Source organism: Pecten maximus, chromosome 8, assembly GCF_902652985.1.
Source record: "Pecten maximus chromosome 8, xPecMax1.1, whole genome shotgun sequence".
Taxonomy (NCBI): domain Eukaryota; kingdom Metazoa; phylum Mollusca; class Bivalvia; order Pectinida; family Pectinidae; genus Pecten; species Pecten maximus.
In genome coordinates, this window is record NC_047022.1 from 35,563,305 (window position 1) to 35,584,727 (window position 21,423).

General features: G+C 34.6%; 2 protein-coding genes across 2 annotated transcripts; one reads left to right on the top strand and one right to left on the bottom strand.

The window, feature by feature from the left end:
* LOC117333336 (protein eyes shut homolog) lies at positions 1-13,505 on the top strand. Its single transcript, XM_033892592.1, has 13 exons — positions 1-168; positions 859-920; positions 1,136-1,293; positions 2,049-2,160; positions 4,084-4,194; positions 5,133-5,243; positions 5,821-5,931; positions 7,317-7,427; positions 9,126-9,236; positions 9,773-9,883; positions 10,283-10,566; positions 11,055-11,319; positions 12,356-13,505. Exons 2-13 carry the CDS (start codon positions 869-871, stop codon positions 12,952-12,954), a joined length of 2,136 nt encoding a protein of 711 aa, XP_033748483.1. The 5' UTR covers positions 1-168; positions 859-868; the 3' UTR covers positions 12,955-13,505.
* Positions 13,506-17,279: 3,774 nt separating this feature from the next.
* LOC117333337 (glycine-rich cell wall structural protein-like) lies at positions 17,280-20,854 on the bottom strand. Its single transcript, XM_033892593.1, has 6 exons — positions 20,803-20,854; positions 19,714-19,781; positions 18,629-19,528; positions 18,335-18,379; positions 17,922-17,966; positions 17,280-17,595 (listed from the first exon to the last, which is right to left on the bottom strand). The coding sequence occupies exons 2-6, from the start codon at positions 19,769-19,771 to the stop codon at positions 17,585-17,587; spliced, it is 1,059 nt and encodes a 352-aa protein (XP_033748484.1). The 5' UTR covers positions 19,772-19,781; positions 20,803-20,854; the 3' UTR covers positions 17,280-17,584.
* Positions 20,855-21,423: the final 569 nt, after the last annotated feature.

Below are 21,423 nucleotides of genomic sequence, written 5' to 3' on the forward strand. Positions count from 1 at the left end.
ATCAATGTACATTAAGATGTTTATACTTTCAATATAATAAGTGCAGAGAGCGCACGATTCTTCCTGTTTGATATAAAAGAGTGTTATCTGTAACGGCCTGATATCAATTTGCACTTCACAAAACAAATCTACAAAAAACACAAGTCACAAGAACACAGGAGTTGTCGGGTAAGTATAAATTTGCAAATTATTAGATTGATTTAATATAGTTGAAATAGTTATACTGTTTACCTTAATGCATGTTCTAGTATAACATAAAAGACGAACTACACACATTACTATTGTATTTCATTTTTATTCCGGTATCTTATATATTTGTACTGACTTTTAAAATCACGATATGTTTTTTTTTTGTTTTTTTGGCAGACGATTTGTTTTATAGATATGAAAATAAACTGAAATGTTAGTCTATGCAGACGAAATGTATTGCTTTAATCAATTGTTTGATGTTGATATGCTACAATTGATGTGATTGATTAAGGGGCTAGCAGCATTTAGTTCTCGTTAACGTTAATTAGGATTTTGCCCCGTCAAAATTTAATGCTTTGAAGTAATTAGATTCGAAAAAAATATGAGAAACTGTAACCTGGTATATTTGGCGCACAAAACTTATAAACGTATGTTTTATAAAACAATTATATCATTGATGAGTTCGCAAGCACGCACGCTCCCACCCACAACCTCCCAAACACCAAAAACCTCCTGAACACACACAATGCTGTGTGAATTCATAAATATGTGCCCGGCGACTTATTTTGTTATCATAAGCCATTTAGCTAGTTTGAAGTCTAAAATTAGTGGTTAATCTTACGTGAATGCTTATCAACTACTATAACAGTGTACACTTTATTTATCCAGGAACAACATAATGAATATCACCAGGATTGTCACATTGTGCTCATGGCTGCTATTATCGAAATGTAAGACTTTTAATATTGATTACTATAATTATTCCAAAATGTTCAATATTATGCATTGGAATGACAATGATTACGCTTTTGACATTTATTTGAGTAGAGTTACACTGTGATCATTCCGCAGTTCAAATGTTCAGTAGAACACTGCAAACTATTGTTTTGTTCCATTGTAGACGCTATTGGGTTTATTGTGGGCAGAATTTTATTTTTTCTTTAAGTATGCAGCTGCCATGATGACCAAACACCCTTGTCTTCCTATCTGATGACAATGGAGGCTGCAAAATCCTTCCTAACGGGGTCTACAATCAGCAAGAGAAGTGCTGACCGATGCGTCAACGACGAACATTACTGCGAGCAAAACATAAACTTATGTAGGGTGAGTGTTATAGCTGGTGAATTATGGTCCCTAATAGTCCACCATAAGGATGAGTTTTATATATCTGGTTAACTGTGTTCAGTGATAGTTCACTATCTGGATAAGTGTTATATCTGGTGAACTGTGGTCACTAATAATCAACTACATGTATTTTGATGATTAACGTTTCTTGTTTGCTGTGGTCCGTATCTGTCTGGCTGATTTCGTTTCCAAAAATCACAGAGCTGTAATGAAGTTTAGTGTTACTGCACGAGCATCTTTTAATGGTGATATGCAATTATGTCGGTATTAGAAAATGAACGATTAATCCAACAATAGTATTTAAGATATTATTCAGGAACAGTTTCGAAAGGAGATATGTGTTTTCACGCAGGTTTGAACATGACCTTGTGACAATCATTTAGAATTTCTTTCTTCTTGAAATCTTTTTTCTTTCAATCTTCACTGAATCATTCCTTCCAGAACATTACCTAGATAATAATTGAAATACCATTGTTATCTATCACACTCCGACATGATCAGACACCACCATGTCAAGATAGCCGTGTAATAGCCCTTACTACAAGCAGTAAATCTCGTTTGTTCTGAATTCACTCTATTATATATTAACGTAAGTAAAGGTTATCTTGTAATGGTTGAAGTGTATGTTATTCTAATATCGTGTTTATACCAGCGAATTAAGATGTTCTATATGTTTATATGCTTGGTTCAGTATTACAACCTTTGTTATTTCATCAATTCTGTTCTTTATTTAGTTAAACACCGAGCGATCACGTGAGGCATACTGCAGTCCCGACCCCTGTGAGACAGATATGACGTGTTACATGTCTGAACCATGTCCTGCACACCATCGGACTGGATGTGATGGTGAGCTACAATCCTTTTGGTCTTTTATGTTTGAGAATAAAATCATAGTTTCATCGGGTTTGGAACTTTTTCCATAGATTGAGAGCTCAAAGGATCCGTGAAGCCGTGTGTATACGATTTTAACGTTTGTTTACTTACAATGTATATACGGATACACAGCGTATTGTGTTCGATATACGAGGGCTGATTGATATGTTGTGAGCCTCGTATTGAAGGAGGTACTCAAGGATATTCTTTTTAAGTTCTATTATTCTCAGACTATATCGGGCCGTGTACCGAAGGACTGGTCTCATTTGATAAGTTTATATCGACGAGGTGGCACTCTAAAGTAATTAAGACAAGCGGCTTTTGCGACATGGACAAAATCAGTTAGGGTAAGGGTTAGGGTGAAAGACTCTGCCATTACCATAGCTGCACTTCACGATTTTAGCTTCAAATTGAATGAGTATCCGCCTTATTCACCTGATCACGCTCAATCAGACTTTTATCTATTTACAAATTAAAGAAAAAATCAGACACCCTAAACCTAATTATAACCCTAACCCTAACAAGCGGCATTGTGACCCTAAAACACCACTGACAAAAGTGTAAAGATACTGAAGGGGATAATGTTGAAAAATAATAAAATATGTCCGGCAAAATTCACATCATTCAATATGAGACTCGCGACTTCTCAATCAGCCCTCGTATATAGGGGTAATTATGTACACGAGCGAAAATGTCCCCATACAAAATAATAATAAATATTAACTAAACATGAAAAATGCTCAATCTGGGCATTGATAACATATTAATGTACAACGACTGAAACGCGTTAATAATGTAGAAACAATGGATACAATGCAAGACAGTTACAAATGATGCTTTGTTAAATATGTAGTAAATATGAAGTCAGTGATAGATTCCAAAAAATTTCGATTGAAGTTCAACATATTTTCTACTCTATCTGTATTGTCAAATGATCAGTTAAATCTGTTTATGTTGGCTACATACGCTTTGTAGAGACGTTATTGAACATATCGCCATATTGAGAATAACAACGACATGTCAATATAAGAAAACAGAAGTATTTTCGGTACCATTTTTATTGCAATCGTTTCATTTTGTTCCTAGTTTTGAATTAGTGGTAGCTAATTCTCTTAACATATGTCTTCACTGATATCCGTTTTCTGATCGACAAGGGGGGCCGCAGTGGCCGAGTGGTTAAGGTGTACCGACACTTTATCACTAGCCCTCCACCACTGGGTTGCGAGTTCGAAACCTACGTGGGGCAGTTGCCAGGTATTGACCGTAGGCCGGTGGTTTTTCTCCGGGTACTCCGGCTTTCCTCCACCTCCAAAATCTGGCACGTCCTTAAATGACCCTGGCTGTTAATAGGACGTTAAATAAAAACAAACCAAACCAAACAAACCAAATGATCGACAAGGTAACAAGAAGATTAACTGTTATATATCGGATGTCAAATGACAGGAATCAAATCGACAGAACATGGGATTTCGGTCTAATGCGGCGTAGTTTTCCTTCAAAGCCTTCTCGTGGTAAATGGTGAAAAGAAAGGCATACAGTTAAACCAACCAGCTGGTTCTCTGGTCGGGAATGTTTCACAAGTGAAAACGTTCAAATTTCCCAATGTTTACCCTTCTATTTGATTGGTTAACAAATTAAAAAAACTTTGGTGCTGAACAAACATGTACATATATGTTCATAAAACTGTCAACTAGGGATCAAGGGCGCTTTGAACAGTCCATTCCCTGATAATGATGGACATTTAAGCTGCAAAATGCTATATATATGTTTTATGAATTACAGAAAATATTTGACTGGCGAGATAAATTGATGATTTGGTATGACACATTTTGGCTCGGGTAAATAAGTTAAGTAGTTTATGTTATGTTTGATATCGTGTGTTTTGCGGTGTTTCAGCAAATACTTGTCTGGCCCGGCCATGTAAGAATGGTGCTACATGTAAAACAGCGGGTACTACTTACACATGTTTGTGTACATCAGCCTACTACGGCACGACCTGTGATTACGGTAATGTCTTTTCCTACAATTTGTGACAGGATTTACTCAATTATATCGCTGGTATTGGTTTTGTTGTATCTTTTTTTCTGACATCATTAACACATGTGTCAATGCCGTGGGAAAATAGATGAAAAAACTACTGAATATACATATAAATGTATTTGATAGCAAAACAATTGAGTAAATATATCAAAAAGAATTTAACACAATAAGGACATTTACTGTTGGCACTTTCCATAACCTTTTACAGAAGGTGCGGACAATTCTCGATACATACGCTTTATAACCCCCTTTTTAAAAACAATTTCTTACTGACAACTATACAATTTAGCGTTTTGAAATTTTAGTAAAATAATGACTAAATTCTCATTTTTGTAATACATTGTGTGATACAAACGATAAAAGAAACAATAGTGTCAAATTTATGATTGAGAATAAATAATAAAGCACCTGATGACAGCAATGTTATACAAAATAAAATAAAATCTGAGTTTTAATGCCGAAATACATCAATTTCTTAGATGTGATGTTGTATAAATGAAATCATTATTAAACAATTTAACGGTTCAAAACAGCCCTACTATACCGCCGACGTGTAAACGAAATAACGGGTTAAACGTGACCATAATACTTCTATATAGCTGTGCAAAGTTTCAAATGACCATAATACTTCTATATAGTTATGCAAAGTTTCAAATGACCATAATACTGCTATATAGCTGTGCGAAGGTTTAATGGCCATGCTAACTCTATATGGTAGCGAAGTTTTAAGTGACCATACTTCTTCTATACATGTATGGCTGTGTCAAGTTTAAAATGACCATTACACTTCTATATAGTGTTTATGACCATAATTCATTTTGCATAATTTTTAATTTAATGATAACAGGTGATGGCAAAATATTTTACACAAATGGTATATTAAATATGACAATGTCATTGACCAGTGGATAGGTGCCGCTCCAACCCCTGTATTAACGGAGGGACATGTACCAGGAGTGGGTCTGACTTCAGGTGTGGATGTACAAATGAGTACAAAGGAACCACTTGTCAACATCGTAAGTTATCAGTGATATAGTCTACATGTATGTTGTAACATATTCCAATTGACCTCCTGATAGGATTCGTTTACATATCATCTTTTGAGTAAAATCGTAAACGAGTTCTTCTGACCATCAAATTTTCACTTTCTACATAGTTCGTTCCGCGCTATTATCCTTTATATTGTTAGGTTGTTATTTACAATAAATAAAGAATGCATTAATGATACATTAAGATTGGGGAATATTCTACATGTATAAAAGGTTGATAAACTGTGAACGCACAACTTGTATCGGTTATAACATTTTCGCGTTTTTCGAGCTTGAAGCTCAGTACTGTCTTGGTGTACAATATAATGTACATACATGTATGTTCTGTTTCTAGAGTAAGGTATTTATTTCATATCATTATTCCTAACAACTGTGAAATTTATCTAATTCAGAGGTCTTATCGCAAATATGAACAGCATTTGTAAAAATACAAATTGAGGTACAGGGATATTCTTTAAAATATTGATGTAATTACATCCTAAGTAATCGCTATCTCATTATGTGGTTGTTGTGTACGAAATAGCGTATTTATCTACTATAACAGAAAGTCCGTGTCATGGCCAGCCCTGTGAGAATGGAGCAACATGTCATTATGTTGGGTCAACGATAACATGCACGTGTTTATCCGGATTCTATGGTGATCACTGTGAAAATGGTAAGTATCAAACAAGTATCAGGTTCTTCGAGCATTCACATCAAAATCTTGCAATGAAGTTGAGGAGTATGTAAGAATGTTACAATCGAAATGTTATTAATCTAGTTTTTTCTATGTTTAACAGTTAAGGGGTATAATGGAAATCATCCCGTCTATTGAGGGAACTTCTCCTTAAAGTAACCTTTGCACTTAAGGATTATATTTTGATGCTTTTCAGATAATTTGGGTACATATACAATGTACATATACAACGTCAATGGAACCCCAAAATAATAACATTTGGAAGTAATATTAGTAGATAGAGTCCATGTCATCCCCTGACAAATGGTTTCAACACATGCGCTTATGTATTGCTTAAATAAAATAAACTAGTGTCCATATGCAGTATGTTTACCTAGGTCTGAATTTAAATTTTGTTCATATCTTCTCAAATTAGATCGACTCCTGATTTTCTAAATCAATTAATGCGTCGGTGTTCTAAGCTTTCTATCAACCCCTTAACTCACAACTACGCCAAACTACACCAATAATACGTTGGAAATTTTCGAATCTCCCTCCCTCATTGATTAAGCTATTGACATACGGAATATCCGACAACAATTTCATTTGACAATCTTTTCTGGTGCATTTTATGAGTTGAAAAAAAAAAAACATGAAAAAAACTGTTATTTCGACTATTTTAAACTGTTGACGTCGTGTGTCAGCCGGCGTAATCGTTCAATCGCGGATTTGGTTTTGTATCTCACCTTGCTTCAAACATAGCGATAAATTGTACCTGTAATCCACAATAGTGATAGTTAATATTCTCAATTTTATGTTTGTTCCACAACTTTACAGGAATCCTCCAAAAAAAGGGATTTTTTGTCAAAAAAAGTGCATATGACGAATAAAGGCTAAGCAGATAAAAACTTTATAAAAAATTACAGCATTTAATTTCAGTAAGAATGACGACAACTGCAAATGAATATCATATACGACTTTTGTATCTGTTTATCCCCTGCCCCAAAAGTCTAATATATCATAGTTCCCTAGTTGATAAATTAGCACTTAATTCACTTTTATTTTTTTGGATTTAAGGGGTTAAAACAAAAACAGACCGGTCGGTTGGATTGTAATACCGTACACTTCAGACCTTGATATGCCTCATTGGTAATTTGTCTAAGGAAGGTGACAGATTGCAATCACCGTCACGTCACTCATACAAATCCTTTAACAGTTGTGGTAACGTCTATCCACGTTTATAGTTTTTTTATTTTTCATATTTGCATCGACACTTAGATATTTAAACATATCATTTTGTTTGATAAGAATATCTGTACAGTTTTTAATGTCTGTCTTGTAAAAAAACTTACTTTTTTATTATGTTCTGTACCTGCAATGACCAGTTGATAGATGTCTATCCAGGCCCTGTATTAACGGAGGGACATGTACCAGGACAATGTCTGACTTCAGGTGTGGATGTACAAATGAGTACGAAGGAAACACTTGTCAGAATCGTAAGTTTCTTAAGCTACTTATGTTATCAAAGTAATTGTATCATTTGATTATTATGCATTTCAATTACAGATTCTATCCCCCCCCCCCCCCCCCACACACACACACATTGATAACAGTCCAAATAATATGCATTGATCGGTAATTGATACACACCTAGAAGTTTGTCCCATGTCTTGTACAACAGAAAGTCCTTGCTTCGGCCAGCCTTGTAAGAATGGAGCCACGTGCAGAAATTAATTGAAAGTAATTGAATCTCCTGATTATTCTGCATTGTATTTACTGATAATTCCTTTCTTCCAGGCATCGCATTCTCGGTGACAAACGGATTTTTTTCCCAGTTACACCTTAACATTAGTGCGTGTGTTGAGTTAGGGCCCGTAAATATATCTCTTAAGCGCACGGGATCCATGACATTTCCCTGAGAAACTTTTCAGTTTCAATTTGTATGTACCTCCTTATTGTGTAATGAAGAAGGTAACAAGTGAAGCTTTCTTTTATAGCGAATAAAATGCGATAATCGCGAATATTTTGCGTGTGTTTAAAAAGTGACGTGTTTCCTTAATCGCTACGACAGAAATGGGATAAAAGTATCGGCAAACACATGTGAACTTGATCTGACCTTATATAGTGATAACATACTGGTCAAACACCAAGTGTCGTGGCTCATTACGGACATAGCTCCTTCTCTGTCAAATTCCTGTCCTATTTTATTATGGTTGACACTACCGATTAAGAAAAATAACCTGAATTATATAATATATATAGCATACACAAGTGAAATGGCAATGCTATCATTTGATGGCAATCACTGATCATACCAAGCATATTTCAGTATGAGTAACACACATGGACACTTCTGAGTCAATGTTTAGATAACACTGAGTGTAGGTCAGCACTTTTACGTATGGAATATTATCAATGATAATAAATTAGCTTCTATTTTCAGTCAGCGAAAGAAACTATCAATATCCGGTTATTTATGATAAAGATACTATTAACAAAGTCATGGATGGAATCATCTAGGGAGTTCTTTCCTTGAAAACTAACGCGATGCTTCAAATCAAAATTGTAAAATTAATTGACATTAGATATTATAACATTACGAAATAAACGCGTATTATTATTAACCACCGTACTTACCGATCAGGTTTTATTTATGCAAAGCAAAGTTTTTTTTGTTTGTTAATTGTTCGGTAATGGTTAAGTACTGTGTAATTGTTAATTACTGTCTACCTATCAATTACTGTGTAAGTGTTTATTTATGTGTACTTGTTTATCATTTTGTAGTTGTAAATTACTGTGTCATTGTAAATTACATTGTAGTTAATGACGTGTAGTTGTACTTAATTTGTAATTTGTTTGATTTTGCGGGGCTAATATTGTGCGGTAGTCTTAGTTATGGCAAGTTTGTGTTGTTTTGTTTACGCGCAACACCAACTTTTCAAGACATTGCAAACAACAAATAAATCTACAATATTATAAAATCTCCTCCTCATATTTCAAATATGCAGCAACTCAATTTACTGGATCAGATAATACAGGCGAATGATCTATTGTTAATGTAGTGCATTTAACTGATATCATTCCAAATAATAGGCATTGATAGGTTATTGTCAAATGTTGATGTAAGTTAATATCGATGCAATTTTAATTGATCGATACACACCTAGAGGTATGTCCATTGTCTTGTACAACAGAAAGTCCTTGCTTCGGCCAGCCTTGCAAAAATGGAGCCACGTGCAGGAATGCTGGAGCAACTTCCACGTGCATATGTTCACATGGGTTCTACGGTGGTCACTGTGGAAATGGTAAGTACTTTACACCCTACATACTATTCACTCAGGATGATAATTAGAATCGCTTCAGTCGTAAATAAGGAAACAGATTGGTAATATCGTGTCTGTCTAAGCTGGTGAGTAAAGTTTATAATTGAATTGAAATTTGTATCAGAATGTAGCAACTATTTATATCAAGTTTCTAAAAGAACACCCAGTAAATGTTATATTCTTAACCGTGTTACTATGAAAATAAGTGGCCAAATGAATTATAATATTTTTGTTAGTACTTCGCAGAACCCATAATATGAAATTTCGCCTTTTTCATTTTGTAATTGTTTGTTTGACCACTTTGTAAAGTACGATTTTGTCAACAACAAAAAAAAACTGTAAAGACCGACACGATTCTTTATAATTTGTATCTACTTTTTATTTAGTATATGATGTGAGTGAAGTATTGTATTATTCATACATTATCTTATATTAATTACTACTGCGTTTAAAAATCAAATCCAAAAAGGATACTATCATTTAAAACCTACTTAATGCAAATGCATTACTCGGTACAGATGATGCCTGCCTCAGCGCTCCCTGCACTAACGGTGCTACCTGTAACAGAATTGGATCAGATTACAGCTGTTCTTGTACAGAACGATACACCGGGTCACGCTGTATAAAAGGTATTGCCTGATTTTCTAATTGGTTTATTATGCGGCTATTCGACTTTGCGCTTTATCTTTATCATTTGTTTTGAATACTTAATATAACAGTGCGATTAGCTTCTTTGTCAAATTGAGATTATGTTATCCACATTTATTTTCAACATTAATTTTTTGCCACTATTGTGTCTTCGCTAGCATACATTTCTGTACATCATCATCATCATCATCATCATCATCATCATCACATTAGAAAAAATTAAAGTAATTAATAATAATACAGTATTAATAATAATAATAGTAATTAAAGTAATAAGAAAAGTACTTCATTATTATAAAATTGTTTAACATCTGTGTTACAGATCAGTTATATTAAAGCCAACAAAAATATATATGGTATTGGTTTTAATGCATTAACAGATTGTAGACCCGGGCCAGCGGATATCGTTATAATACTGGATGCATCAAGTAGCGCAAACACAGTGTTTAACGCGTCCAAAGCATTTATTGCGTCATTTGTGAAAGGCTTGTCGATAGATGCTGGTGAATTCCGAATCGCACTGCTCACATATTCACTCGATGCCCATCTGGAATTTGGATTTAGCGCATATTTGAATAAGACAACATTGCTGGCTGCAATAGACAATGTGTCCAGTAGTTCTGGTCCATCTCATCTACATACAGCACTGACAAAGGCCAGGGAGGTAAACCATGTGTATCAAGCTTCACGCATGTACATGAAATTCAGCATAATTCTCCCCCTCACGAAAGTGAAAAGGAAAAGATGTGTGCACTCTTTCTTTTGAAAACAAAAAAATAAATACAGCATTCAGAAGAGAATTCTGGTAATTAATCCGACATGGTGACATTTCACGCAAATACGTTAAACCCGATGTAAACTCCCACTGTTTAAACCTAAAAACGGTTTATATCAGTGTCTTCATGTTAGGCAGAAAACAACTTGCGCGGTCATCGAAAAAACTGAAATAGCATGTTGCATATTACATGTTGCCTTTTTACTTTAATATGAATTCTTAATACTATACGTAAATTTGAGGACAAACTGGAGATTTTCCTTTAAAGCACCGCTTAATTGTACAAAACAATTGTAACGGGGGGGTGTAAAACTATAAATACCAAATATATTATGTGTTCAGGTACTCTGTTTTCAATAGAAATATTCTATTTCTAGATCCTACGATCCGATTCGATTGCTGGTGTAAAACAATATACCCTCGTATTATCTGACGGGCTTTCCACTCGTCGGCAAGAAGCCATTGTACAATCCCGAGTACTCAGGGCTGATGGCGTTAAGGTTCTGTGTGTTGGGATAGGAAGACAGGTGGCCCAAGAAGAACTGCTTCAGATAGCTACAGACACTCCGTATGTCTTCTCCTCCACAAACAACGACATGCTCAATGTAGTTCTAATGGAGACTGTAGACACAAGCTGTACAGGTACAGCATTCTATCATTTACAATGTTATAAATATATATTTAATTGATCTTGTGTAATGGTTCGTTTGTAATATTAAACAAATATGGCCAATCGTATAAGTAACCACGCATCCGAAAAATATGACAAAAATCCAGACCTGTGTTGATTATATATTTTTTTCACAGGAATTTTAATAAACTACTAATTTGGCGGTCATATTAATAATGTGTATTTTTTTTCATCATGAAAACCTTAAAATTGCACTTTTTTAACTCTAGATTAATCACTGAAATAATCCCTGTGTTGCCATTTTTAATTGTATCAAGTATATTTTTTGCCGTACAACTTTAAAATGTTCAATATAACGAAAATAATACGGAAAAACATATTTTTGATGTTCGTTTGACGTTTCTAGTGTAACTGAAGCACTTTGATTTTCTTTCATCGCGGAAAAACTAGCACATATTTCAATTGGGCAAAAAAGGAAGCATACTTCCCTCCCCTTTTATTGGCTGCTTTAGAACAGAAACCGATTTCCTTTTGTTCTGCTAAATATTATAATGTTTTATATTAGAACGTTTTATATAAAGTGTTAAAACTGCGAAAAAGGTTGAAGTAATGAGTATTTTCCCTTCTAAAAATAAGGGGATAGGGGAAACTGAAATTGCTTTCTGCGTTAAATGAACGGGTAAAAATAATTAACTTCCATGATTTAAAAGAAAACTACATTTTTGTCAATTCTGCAAGCATTCATACATATTTGACAACACATACTGAAGATATCGTTTGGATTTGTCCTGCTGTTACTTGTCAAAACAGCAAAATTCACTTATAATCACATTCAAGTCAAATTGGTATTTACGGATAAGTTGAAAAACTAGCACACGGACATATTTCCAAAACTAAACGAAATTCTAAAAAATAAAAGAAAAAAATAATAAAGAAAAAAAACTAACGCAAATATTGTATATGGATCAGGAAAGAAGTTATGCAAACGAATTTTACAGCATAGACGTTTACTTAAAACATGTTTAAATATGCATTCTCTCTTTCCAGACTGTGTCATAAACAAGGTCTCCGACATTGTATTGTTAGTGGATGTATCTCAGCACCAGATTGGTCAGCTACAGAGGACACTTGACATTGTCAAATTCTTTATACAGCAGGTCCGGGCCTATTTCTCTAACACTCGGATAGCAATGGTAACGTTTGACGTTCTTCAACATGTACAGTTTAGTCTCACTGACGATCAGCACACAGACAGTATACTAGTCCACAGTCAGATAGGCATTCATACGTCCAACCGGAAGTCTTCTGTCAGTGCTGCTCTATCATTTGTCCGAACATCCGTTTTAACAGGGGCTCGAGATTCCGGCCGGAAGTTTGTAGTAGTGTTTTCTAATGAAGGTTGGACAGACGTGAATGATATACTACACGAGAGACAGACTCTGAATATGGATAATGTCACTGTAGCGTTTGTTCCAGTCGGACAATCGGCCGAACTTGACACTGTGTATTCTGTAGCTGATCAAGCCAGTGACGTATTCTATGTCGGGGAGTACGAGGAGGATCATGACGAGGATAGACTGAAGGCTTTGGTAGCACGGACGTCCCACGTGGACTGTGCTCCTGACATTTTTGTTAGACGACAATGACACATTCTTATGACAAAGGTTTCATAAAGAGAAAAAGTAACGAAGTATCAATAATCGCTTGTAAATCGTATCCCCGTAAAGAAAAAGTTTTTATTCAGGTGGAAGAGTATGTCTTTATTCGTGCTAAATGAATGCTCACGGGGATGAAGGACTGCAATAAATAAACACACATATATATATACAAATACAGTTTTGTTTCCTCAGCAGAATTTTTGAAAAAAAAATGCCGGGGTTGGGAGCCCCGGAGTGAATCATCTGACAGCATGTAGCCCCACGCAGGGGTCTCTGTTTTACTTTCATCATAAATCATTCAAAGTATCTCTCTGTCTCTCTATTCCTTCAACACAGTGACAATGCAAATTTTGTAAAGTTTTACTTTGAGTTTGTAGTTCACATTATATAAATTTAATGGTTGACACAAAAGAAAAATAATGATAAGGTACATGTTAAGAGATGGTAGGGTATTAGAGTATATTTTATATTTTGTAAATAGTGTTCCAATTTTCTCTGTTAGAAGCAAAAACGATTAAGATATTGTATATGACATTTGATAAGAGAACTATGACCTATCAAAATTGATATTCAAATTATTTCATATTTACTTCAAATACCAGAAAATGTAATCATATCTAATTATTATATTCTTATATTGATTCAAAATCACAAAGATGCAATAAGAAATAAAAGGTAAAGACATATAGACAAAAAGGTATACATATACTAAAAACATCACACACTCATTAACGTATACAGACATACCTCACATCACATAGCATGACAAAAAAGATAAATGAAAGACAAGAAAATCAAACTATGAAATATCCGGACCTACCTGTATGCCAGTGTTTTTCCTATTCATTTTAAGTTGAGATCTTAAACATCAGACCAATTATATGGTAATAGGATAATCTGTACAGGTATCGGTATCTTTTCAACATATATAATAGGGGGAAGAGGGGGTGGGGGATTGTTGAATAAACACCAAGATGATTAAAACATTGTTTAGTGTAAAGTTAGTTAATGTAAATTATCAATGTCATGTGTATGACTGATACTCTGAAAAAGATGAAAGAATTATCTCATAATTACCTTTTATTGGCTGCCATAAGTGGTCGGTAAAATGAAAACAAAAATATATTGATGTTCCTCAAATTCTAAATAATATCCAGCATCTCATATCTAGGATGCACAAGTATTAATTAAAGATATATCTCATTCATGCCATATATAGGCCATGAAAAATACAGTTTTTAACAGATCAAAATTAAACCAGGTTTGTCTTTTGGAAGTAGAAAAATGGCATATTTCACAAGCAGTATTAAGTAGTCAAAGCGTTGTGGTTTTTAATTATTTTTGGTTTTTCAAGCATCACTAAATTCAAATCAAAGGTATTTTTTTCTGTAATATCAAATCAGCTAATTTTCTCCATATTTCCTGAACTTCTTGACATGTCCACAATATATGTTCCAAGTCCTCTATTTCATCTCTACAGCAGTTGCTATTTTTTAAAATTTATTTTTTATTCATTTTAATTTTTTATAAGACATACAATAACATACATATGTACATATGGGGAAGCATTCCATACAATATATACTTTACATCAACATTACATTCTCCCTGGTGGTACAAAAAATATATTACGATATACAAAATGTATTAGATTAACTAAATGAGGTAGTTGGATTTATTATTAAAGTATACTGACTTTCTCTGTGATTGAAACGTTATAGAATAGCACAAAATGTAATAGACTGAAATAAGGATGGATTTGGAGGGAGGGGGAGGGGGAACAACAACAACAAAGACAAAATGAGCAAACAACAAAAACAAAATGGTAAAAATTGCAATTATCATTATTTATTACACCTACCAAAAATGCATTAACTATGGTGGCTCGTTAGGGCCAAGTATCAAATCTCGCATTCTCGCACTCTCGAAAACGCGAGAATGCGAAAGAGCGAAAACGCGAGAATGCGAAAACGCGACGGCGAGAATGCGAAAATGCGACGGCGAAAACGCGAGATTAATCTCGCACTTTCGCCGTCGCGATTTCGCATTTTCGCCGTCGAGTTTTCGCGTTCTCGCGTTTTCGACCTAAGGTCGAGAGTGCGAGAATGCGAGATTATGCTTTAACGGTCGCCCTCGCACTCTCGCTCCCTCGCGTAAGGAACATACATAATTACATAATGATATACCTTACGTTGGTTATATATATTTATATGCGAGGAGGCGAAAGTGCGAGGGTGGCCGTTAAGGCATAATCTCGCATTCTCGCACTCTCGACCTTAGGTCGAAAACGCGAGAATGCGAAAGCTCGACGGCGAAAATGCGAAATCGCGACGGCGAGAGTGCGAGATCAATCTCGCGATTTCGCCGTCGCATTTTCGCATTCTCGCCGTCGAGTTTTCGCATTCTCGCGTTTTCGCTCTTTCGCATTCTCGCGTTTTCGCTCCCTCGCCGTCGCGTTTTCGCATTCTCGCGTTTTCGACCTAAGGTCGAGAGTGCGAGAATGCGAGATTTGAAACTTGGCCCTAACGAGCCACCATAATTAACAGGTAAAATTCTGTTTGGTATTTTGTATTGAAACCATTGCAAAGAAGTGTCTCTTGGTGTTTTAAAGATGTCCTGGAAGATGGGATTGATTATCCGCTTTCTCTCAGCAGTATTTACCTCCTGCCAATTATCGTTAATTGATATATTGTATAATTCTTTGCTCCCTTTATTACTATTGTAATGCATTCTTATCAATTTATAGTACATTTCTTTAATCATACTTTAATGGAATGGCCCAAACTGATAAATATTAGAATTAATACTATATTTTTGTTTAAACTCTGTAAAACTCATAGATATTCCATCACTGTTCATGATATCTGTCACATCTTTAACACCGTTTTTTCAGGCCAATCTTTCAAATAAATGCTTTGGTCGTCAATTTTGAAGCTCTCATTATACCATATAGGAGATGATTGCATCTCATTAAAAGTTATTATCCTGTTTCAATGTAAAACATCAACACATGCATTTATCATATCTTTCCAGGATGGGTTAGTAATATTCAATATTTCAATATAATAATCCGCAAGTTCTGTTAATAACTTTAAGTCAAAGACTTCATGTTCAAAAACATTAATCCATTCACTTCCTGTATTCATTAAAGCTTTTTGTTATCTAAGTAGATTACAGATCAATATTTAAAAAAGTAGTACATGTATTATTGAATTGTTTATCTTGATTTTGCAGTCATAAAGAAATCGATCCTTTTTGAGATTATTAAAGTTTTTAAAATGGCTATTCTTCCTATTGGTGTTAATTTTCTTTTTGACCAATGTAATAAGGAAATATCTAAATTATTGACAGTTTTATGATAATCAATTTTAACCATTTCATCTAAGTTCACAGAAAAATCAATTCCTAATGAGCAAAATTTTGTGATCTTCCAATTTCAATTTCCGTTAGTGATGATATACATCTTAACTTCTTACTGCCTATCAATGTCAAATGAGTTTTATCACTATTTACCTTAAGACCTGACATCCATGCATACAATTCTAATACGTCAATTGCTTCAGTAAAAGATTGTCGAGAGCCTTCTAAAAGCGAGTATTTTCTGCAATAAATCTGCATTTGGGAAATCCTGTTGGAGTATCAGAGAGTATCTATGACACCTTTCATTCTACTTGTAATGCATGCTGAAGCTAATATATAGGTTGCATTAAGAAGGGTAATTGTTGCCTTGGTTTTTCCCTTTTTGGAATACAAGAATGATACCTAGTCGTTGATTAATAGATGAGGAACCAACATTAAAACCATAAATTAAATAGAGAGAGAGAGAGAGAGAGAGAGAGAGAGAGAGAGAGAGAGAGAGAGAGACAGCTACTGTTTTTGATGTTAACGGTTTGTCGACATGTTGATGGGTTGTTAACAGCAATTGTCGTGGTGTTGATAAGTTGTTAAAAGTCACTGTCTTGGATGTTGATTGGTTATTACCAGTAATTGGTCGAATTTGTAGAATTTGTTAAATACATCAATAGTTTTTATCTAAGTGAAATTATATATCTATTATTCCAATCACATGCAATGCAGTTGCGTGGTTTTTAATCGGTATCACTAACATTTCTATATTAAATGAACGCTGTTAATGGTCCATATCCCTTTCACGTTGTGTTCTATTTGAGCTTAGATTATATTGTAGTTTTTTTTACACCAGAAAACGGCGAGAATATTGAAGTGCGTATTTGATTATGTTATGGTACCATCATACCATCAACTCCCAATCAGTTATTGGGTTGTTAAGTAAAATAAAGAATGAAACAAGCGTCTTTAATTACCAACAACAATTTATTTCAAATAAGTTAGCTATTCCAAGTTTCATCAACGTGCCTTTATTTCAGGAAATTATATCTGGTTTTTCTGTCATTTTAACTGTTGGAAAACTCAATAATTTCCTCAAGTAAAAGAGCGTTCACAAAGCTGGACTTGAACAAATAAACGGATGCTTATCTGTAGTGGCACCAGCGCCAGTTACTTGTGACAAGATCCATTTTGATCACGTGATCAAACATGTCTGGACTGTCCCCTCTCAAATTGTCTCTGCGTGGGACTACTGTAATTGGATTGTCCGGAATTAATATCCACCTGTAAAATAGAGAATTAAATTAAGGTAAGGTTTAGTAAATTCAGTTTTAGTAAAATTGAGTGCTTAAGTGAAATGCCTTGTTGTTTATAGCTGATGTTAACAATATATGAATTAACATATGTATTGCAATCAATATGAAATAACCATTTAAAATGTAATTGTTCAGAAAGATTAGTGGGGAAAAAAGAGCTAACAAACGGAAGACATTAGTTGAAATATCTTATTATAGTTGATAAGGTTTCAATAACACTAATGATCAGAGGTTCGAATTAAGGAACAGTGCTAAAAGTTTATGTATAATTGTCTATTAAAAATATATAATTACCTCCGATAAGGCCGCCCTTCTTCAAACCTCCAAATCCTTTATGCACTGCAAATAACAATACAAAATAAAGTAAAACCCTATACAGTAATAGCCCAGGTATCGTCTTCTCAAGACTGTATCTATTCACATAGAACAGAACGGATTAAATACCTTATGTCTTTAATGTAATACAACTTCCAAAGTACATTTAAGTAATTACATCTTTTTAGCTAAAATTTGTTCATATCTATATTTATACAATAAACAGTAATAACTGATATAGCCAAAGCAGTTGGCCAAAAATAATAGTACAAACATGATCAATAAATTAATATTTTTACTAAAAATCGAACTTAAAAGTTTTGTAAGACTAGGTTTCACTGTTATATCACTGCCTATTCTATAACGATTATCAAATCAAAGAGTATACTTACTTCCCATAAAGCCTCCCTTCTTCATACCTCCGAATCCTTTATGCACTGCAAAGCAACAACAGTCAGTATTAATATACATTATCACTGAATTACAAAATTGTATAAAATGGATACACAGACTTTAACCGAGCTGTCACTATTCTTTTCCTTTTAAGTGTAATTGGCAGTTGCTTATGCACAGACCTTTTGCGTACGTTTTAAATTATTTTTGACACATACTTTTTTTTGCCGAATGAATGGAAATAGTGTAATACTATAGTGGTATATGTATGTACTCCATAATACTATACTCACTGATGCCCCCATGTCCTCCCACAAAACCACTTGATATTCCCATTGGCTGGACAAATCCGTTACCATGGCCTCCGACAAAACCTCCTAATCCGTTGTCGAATCCCAACCCATGTCCATGTCCAATACCATGTCCAAGTCCTATTCCATTGCCGTTTCCGAAACTGGTTGCGAAGTCATCATTGGCAAAGGCAACTCCATTTCCAGAAAAAGAGGTTCCTCCGTCTTCACTGATAGCAGAACCACCGTTATTTCCGAAGGCAATTGCGGTTTCATCACCAATGATAGCGCCTCCATTACCTCCAAAGGAGATTCCATTATCCTCACCAATAAGAGCTCCTCCTGCGCTTCCTCTGATGGCTGAGAAATCATCACCAGTAATAGCTTGGAAGGGACCTCCTGAAAATCCAACAACATCGTCACCACCGAAAACTCCACCTGTATTAGATGAAATAATGCCAAAATCATCTTCAAATGGTGAATCGAAACCATTACTAATGGATCTGCCAAATGATTGACCCCCGATCTGTCCGACTCCGATGCTTTGTTGTTGGACAAATCCGTTGCTCATTCCACTGTGTCCTCCGATCAATCCTCCGCTGGAAAGTCCACTGTGCATGCCATTAAATCCTCCAATGAAACCGCCCTTTGAATATCCTCCAAGAATACCACCCTTTCCTCCGATGAGTCCACCTTTGGGGTATCCACCGACGTATCCTCCCTTAAACATTGGTACAGCTATCTTGGGACCTCCCTTAGGGTAACCACCGATGATGGGACGGCGCATCACCTTGTGATATCCACCTCTTGGGTGTCCCATATATCCGCCACCAATTATAAATCCGCCTTTTGGGTATCCATGATGGACTCTGTGTCCGATGTAGCCACCCATTGGATAACCACCTAAAATAGAAAGATAAATTCGATATGAGCGTATTGTTTCAATAACCAGTGATTACGCTGGATGGAGAATAATACAAAAATATAAAATGTTTGGACGATATTAAACATTACCCAAAAAATGAAAATCCAGACTTAAATTTTGAATACGTAGAATAAAACTAAGGTTTTAGATAGAACAAACTTACCATAATGTTGGGCAAAAGAGACTGCGGCAAGGGAGGCAAGGATAGCAAGGGCGAACATGCTGATCTATCTGTGAAAAAAATTACAAATATTAGTGATATATAATAAGTTAATGGTGTAAGATGCATATCGCTTGCATGATTAGCTTGATTTATTAAGATAATGTCAATGTAAGTTTACCAATATCTTTATAAAAAATGGACAACAATTTGCTTAATTTTATGATATAACATACCATATAGATGTTTTATTTGCGTTTAAGAAAAAATATGATCGGCAAAACTATATCCACGAGAAAGGCTTATATGAAGTGAAAAGCATCTTTATAAATCAATTGTATCAAATAGTCAATTATATCACGGAGTCGTTTTGTCTTAAACTGGCTTGTCATTTCCATCAATCTAATTGTTCCAATTCTTAACGAATGTACATTTGAACTAAACGTGACAGATTAGGCCTTTTGTAAGAGGACAATGAACAAAAACACTGACAATTTCTTACCAGCCTTACATCATGTTGGCACTAAATTAAGACAATAAAGACACACATACCATACCGCTCATTATATGATGAGAAATAACATGTTACATATTGGTAAGAATATTAAGACTAGACTTAAACCGAACAACGCTACAACGTACGAATGTTTCGATAATGCAAGGATGATACCGAGTTTGAAATCATATCATATCAATGTATTTTTAACTCGACCCCTCGTGTTAAGTGTGATAACAGAACCAATCTTTAATATATTAGAAAATACGACCGACAGCCATAATCAACTGTGCCTACCTTACATGTTTTATTAGAACATACGACCGACAGCCATAATCAACTGTGCCTACCTTATATGCTTTAAAGATCAATTATAACATAATAAAAAACTGCTACATGTCAATTTTCTATTATTCTGTCTTGAAGTGTAAACAATATTTCCTCTTTTGAAATGTAAATGATAAACTACAACTAGTCATTGGAGAACTTATTCAGAGATATACTGTAGATAACATATGAACATTCTACAATAAAGCATTAACACGATAGACTAGGTGAACCAGAAATCCTGATCATTTTCAGAGCTGGGTACTTACCTCCTCTAGGATGTCCAGACAGGGAATGATGTTTTGCTGTTAGCACGCCTGCCTTATATACGTGCAGAAACGAACTGACATATCACTGGACACCCCCTCCGGACAGTGGAAAGACAATCGCCTGACAAGTTTACGTAATATAAAGGCGTATTATACGACAATACAGGTAAAGCTGCGATCTTCCACAGATCATCTGTGATATTCATTATTCAGTGTATGAACAGCTTAATATATCTTTTTTTCTATTTTGAGAATAGGATTGACATAAGTGCAAATGTTTATAACATTCTTTGAAATGTTTGCAGGAAAACTTCGAATAAAAGAAAACATTTCATACAGTTATCCTGATGTTAATCGAATACAAAGAAGGTATGTTATATTGAATATAATTGCACATTTTAACAAATGTGTAATGTTGAAAAAAATATCAGGGTAAAATGTATGGGAAAATTTAATGGTTAGCACATATACCCGAATTGTATAAAGGACATATTTATGAAATATAAAACCATTGATAACATCTGTATTTGTCGAATAACTAGACTGGATGGCAAGGCTGTTTAATTATTTTTAATTGTTAGAAAAAATTACCACTTGTTTAACTAATGTGCTATATTTCGA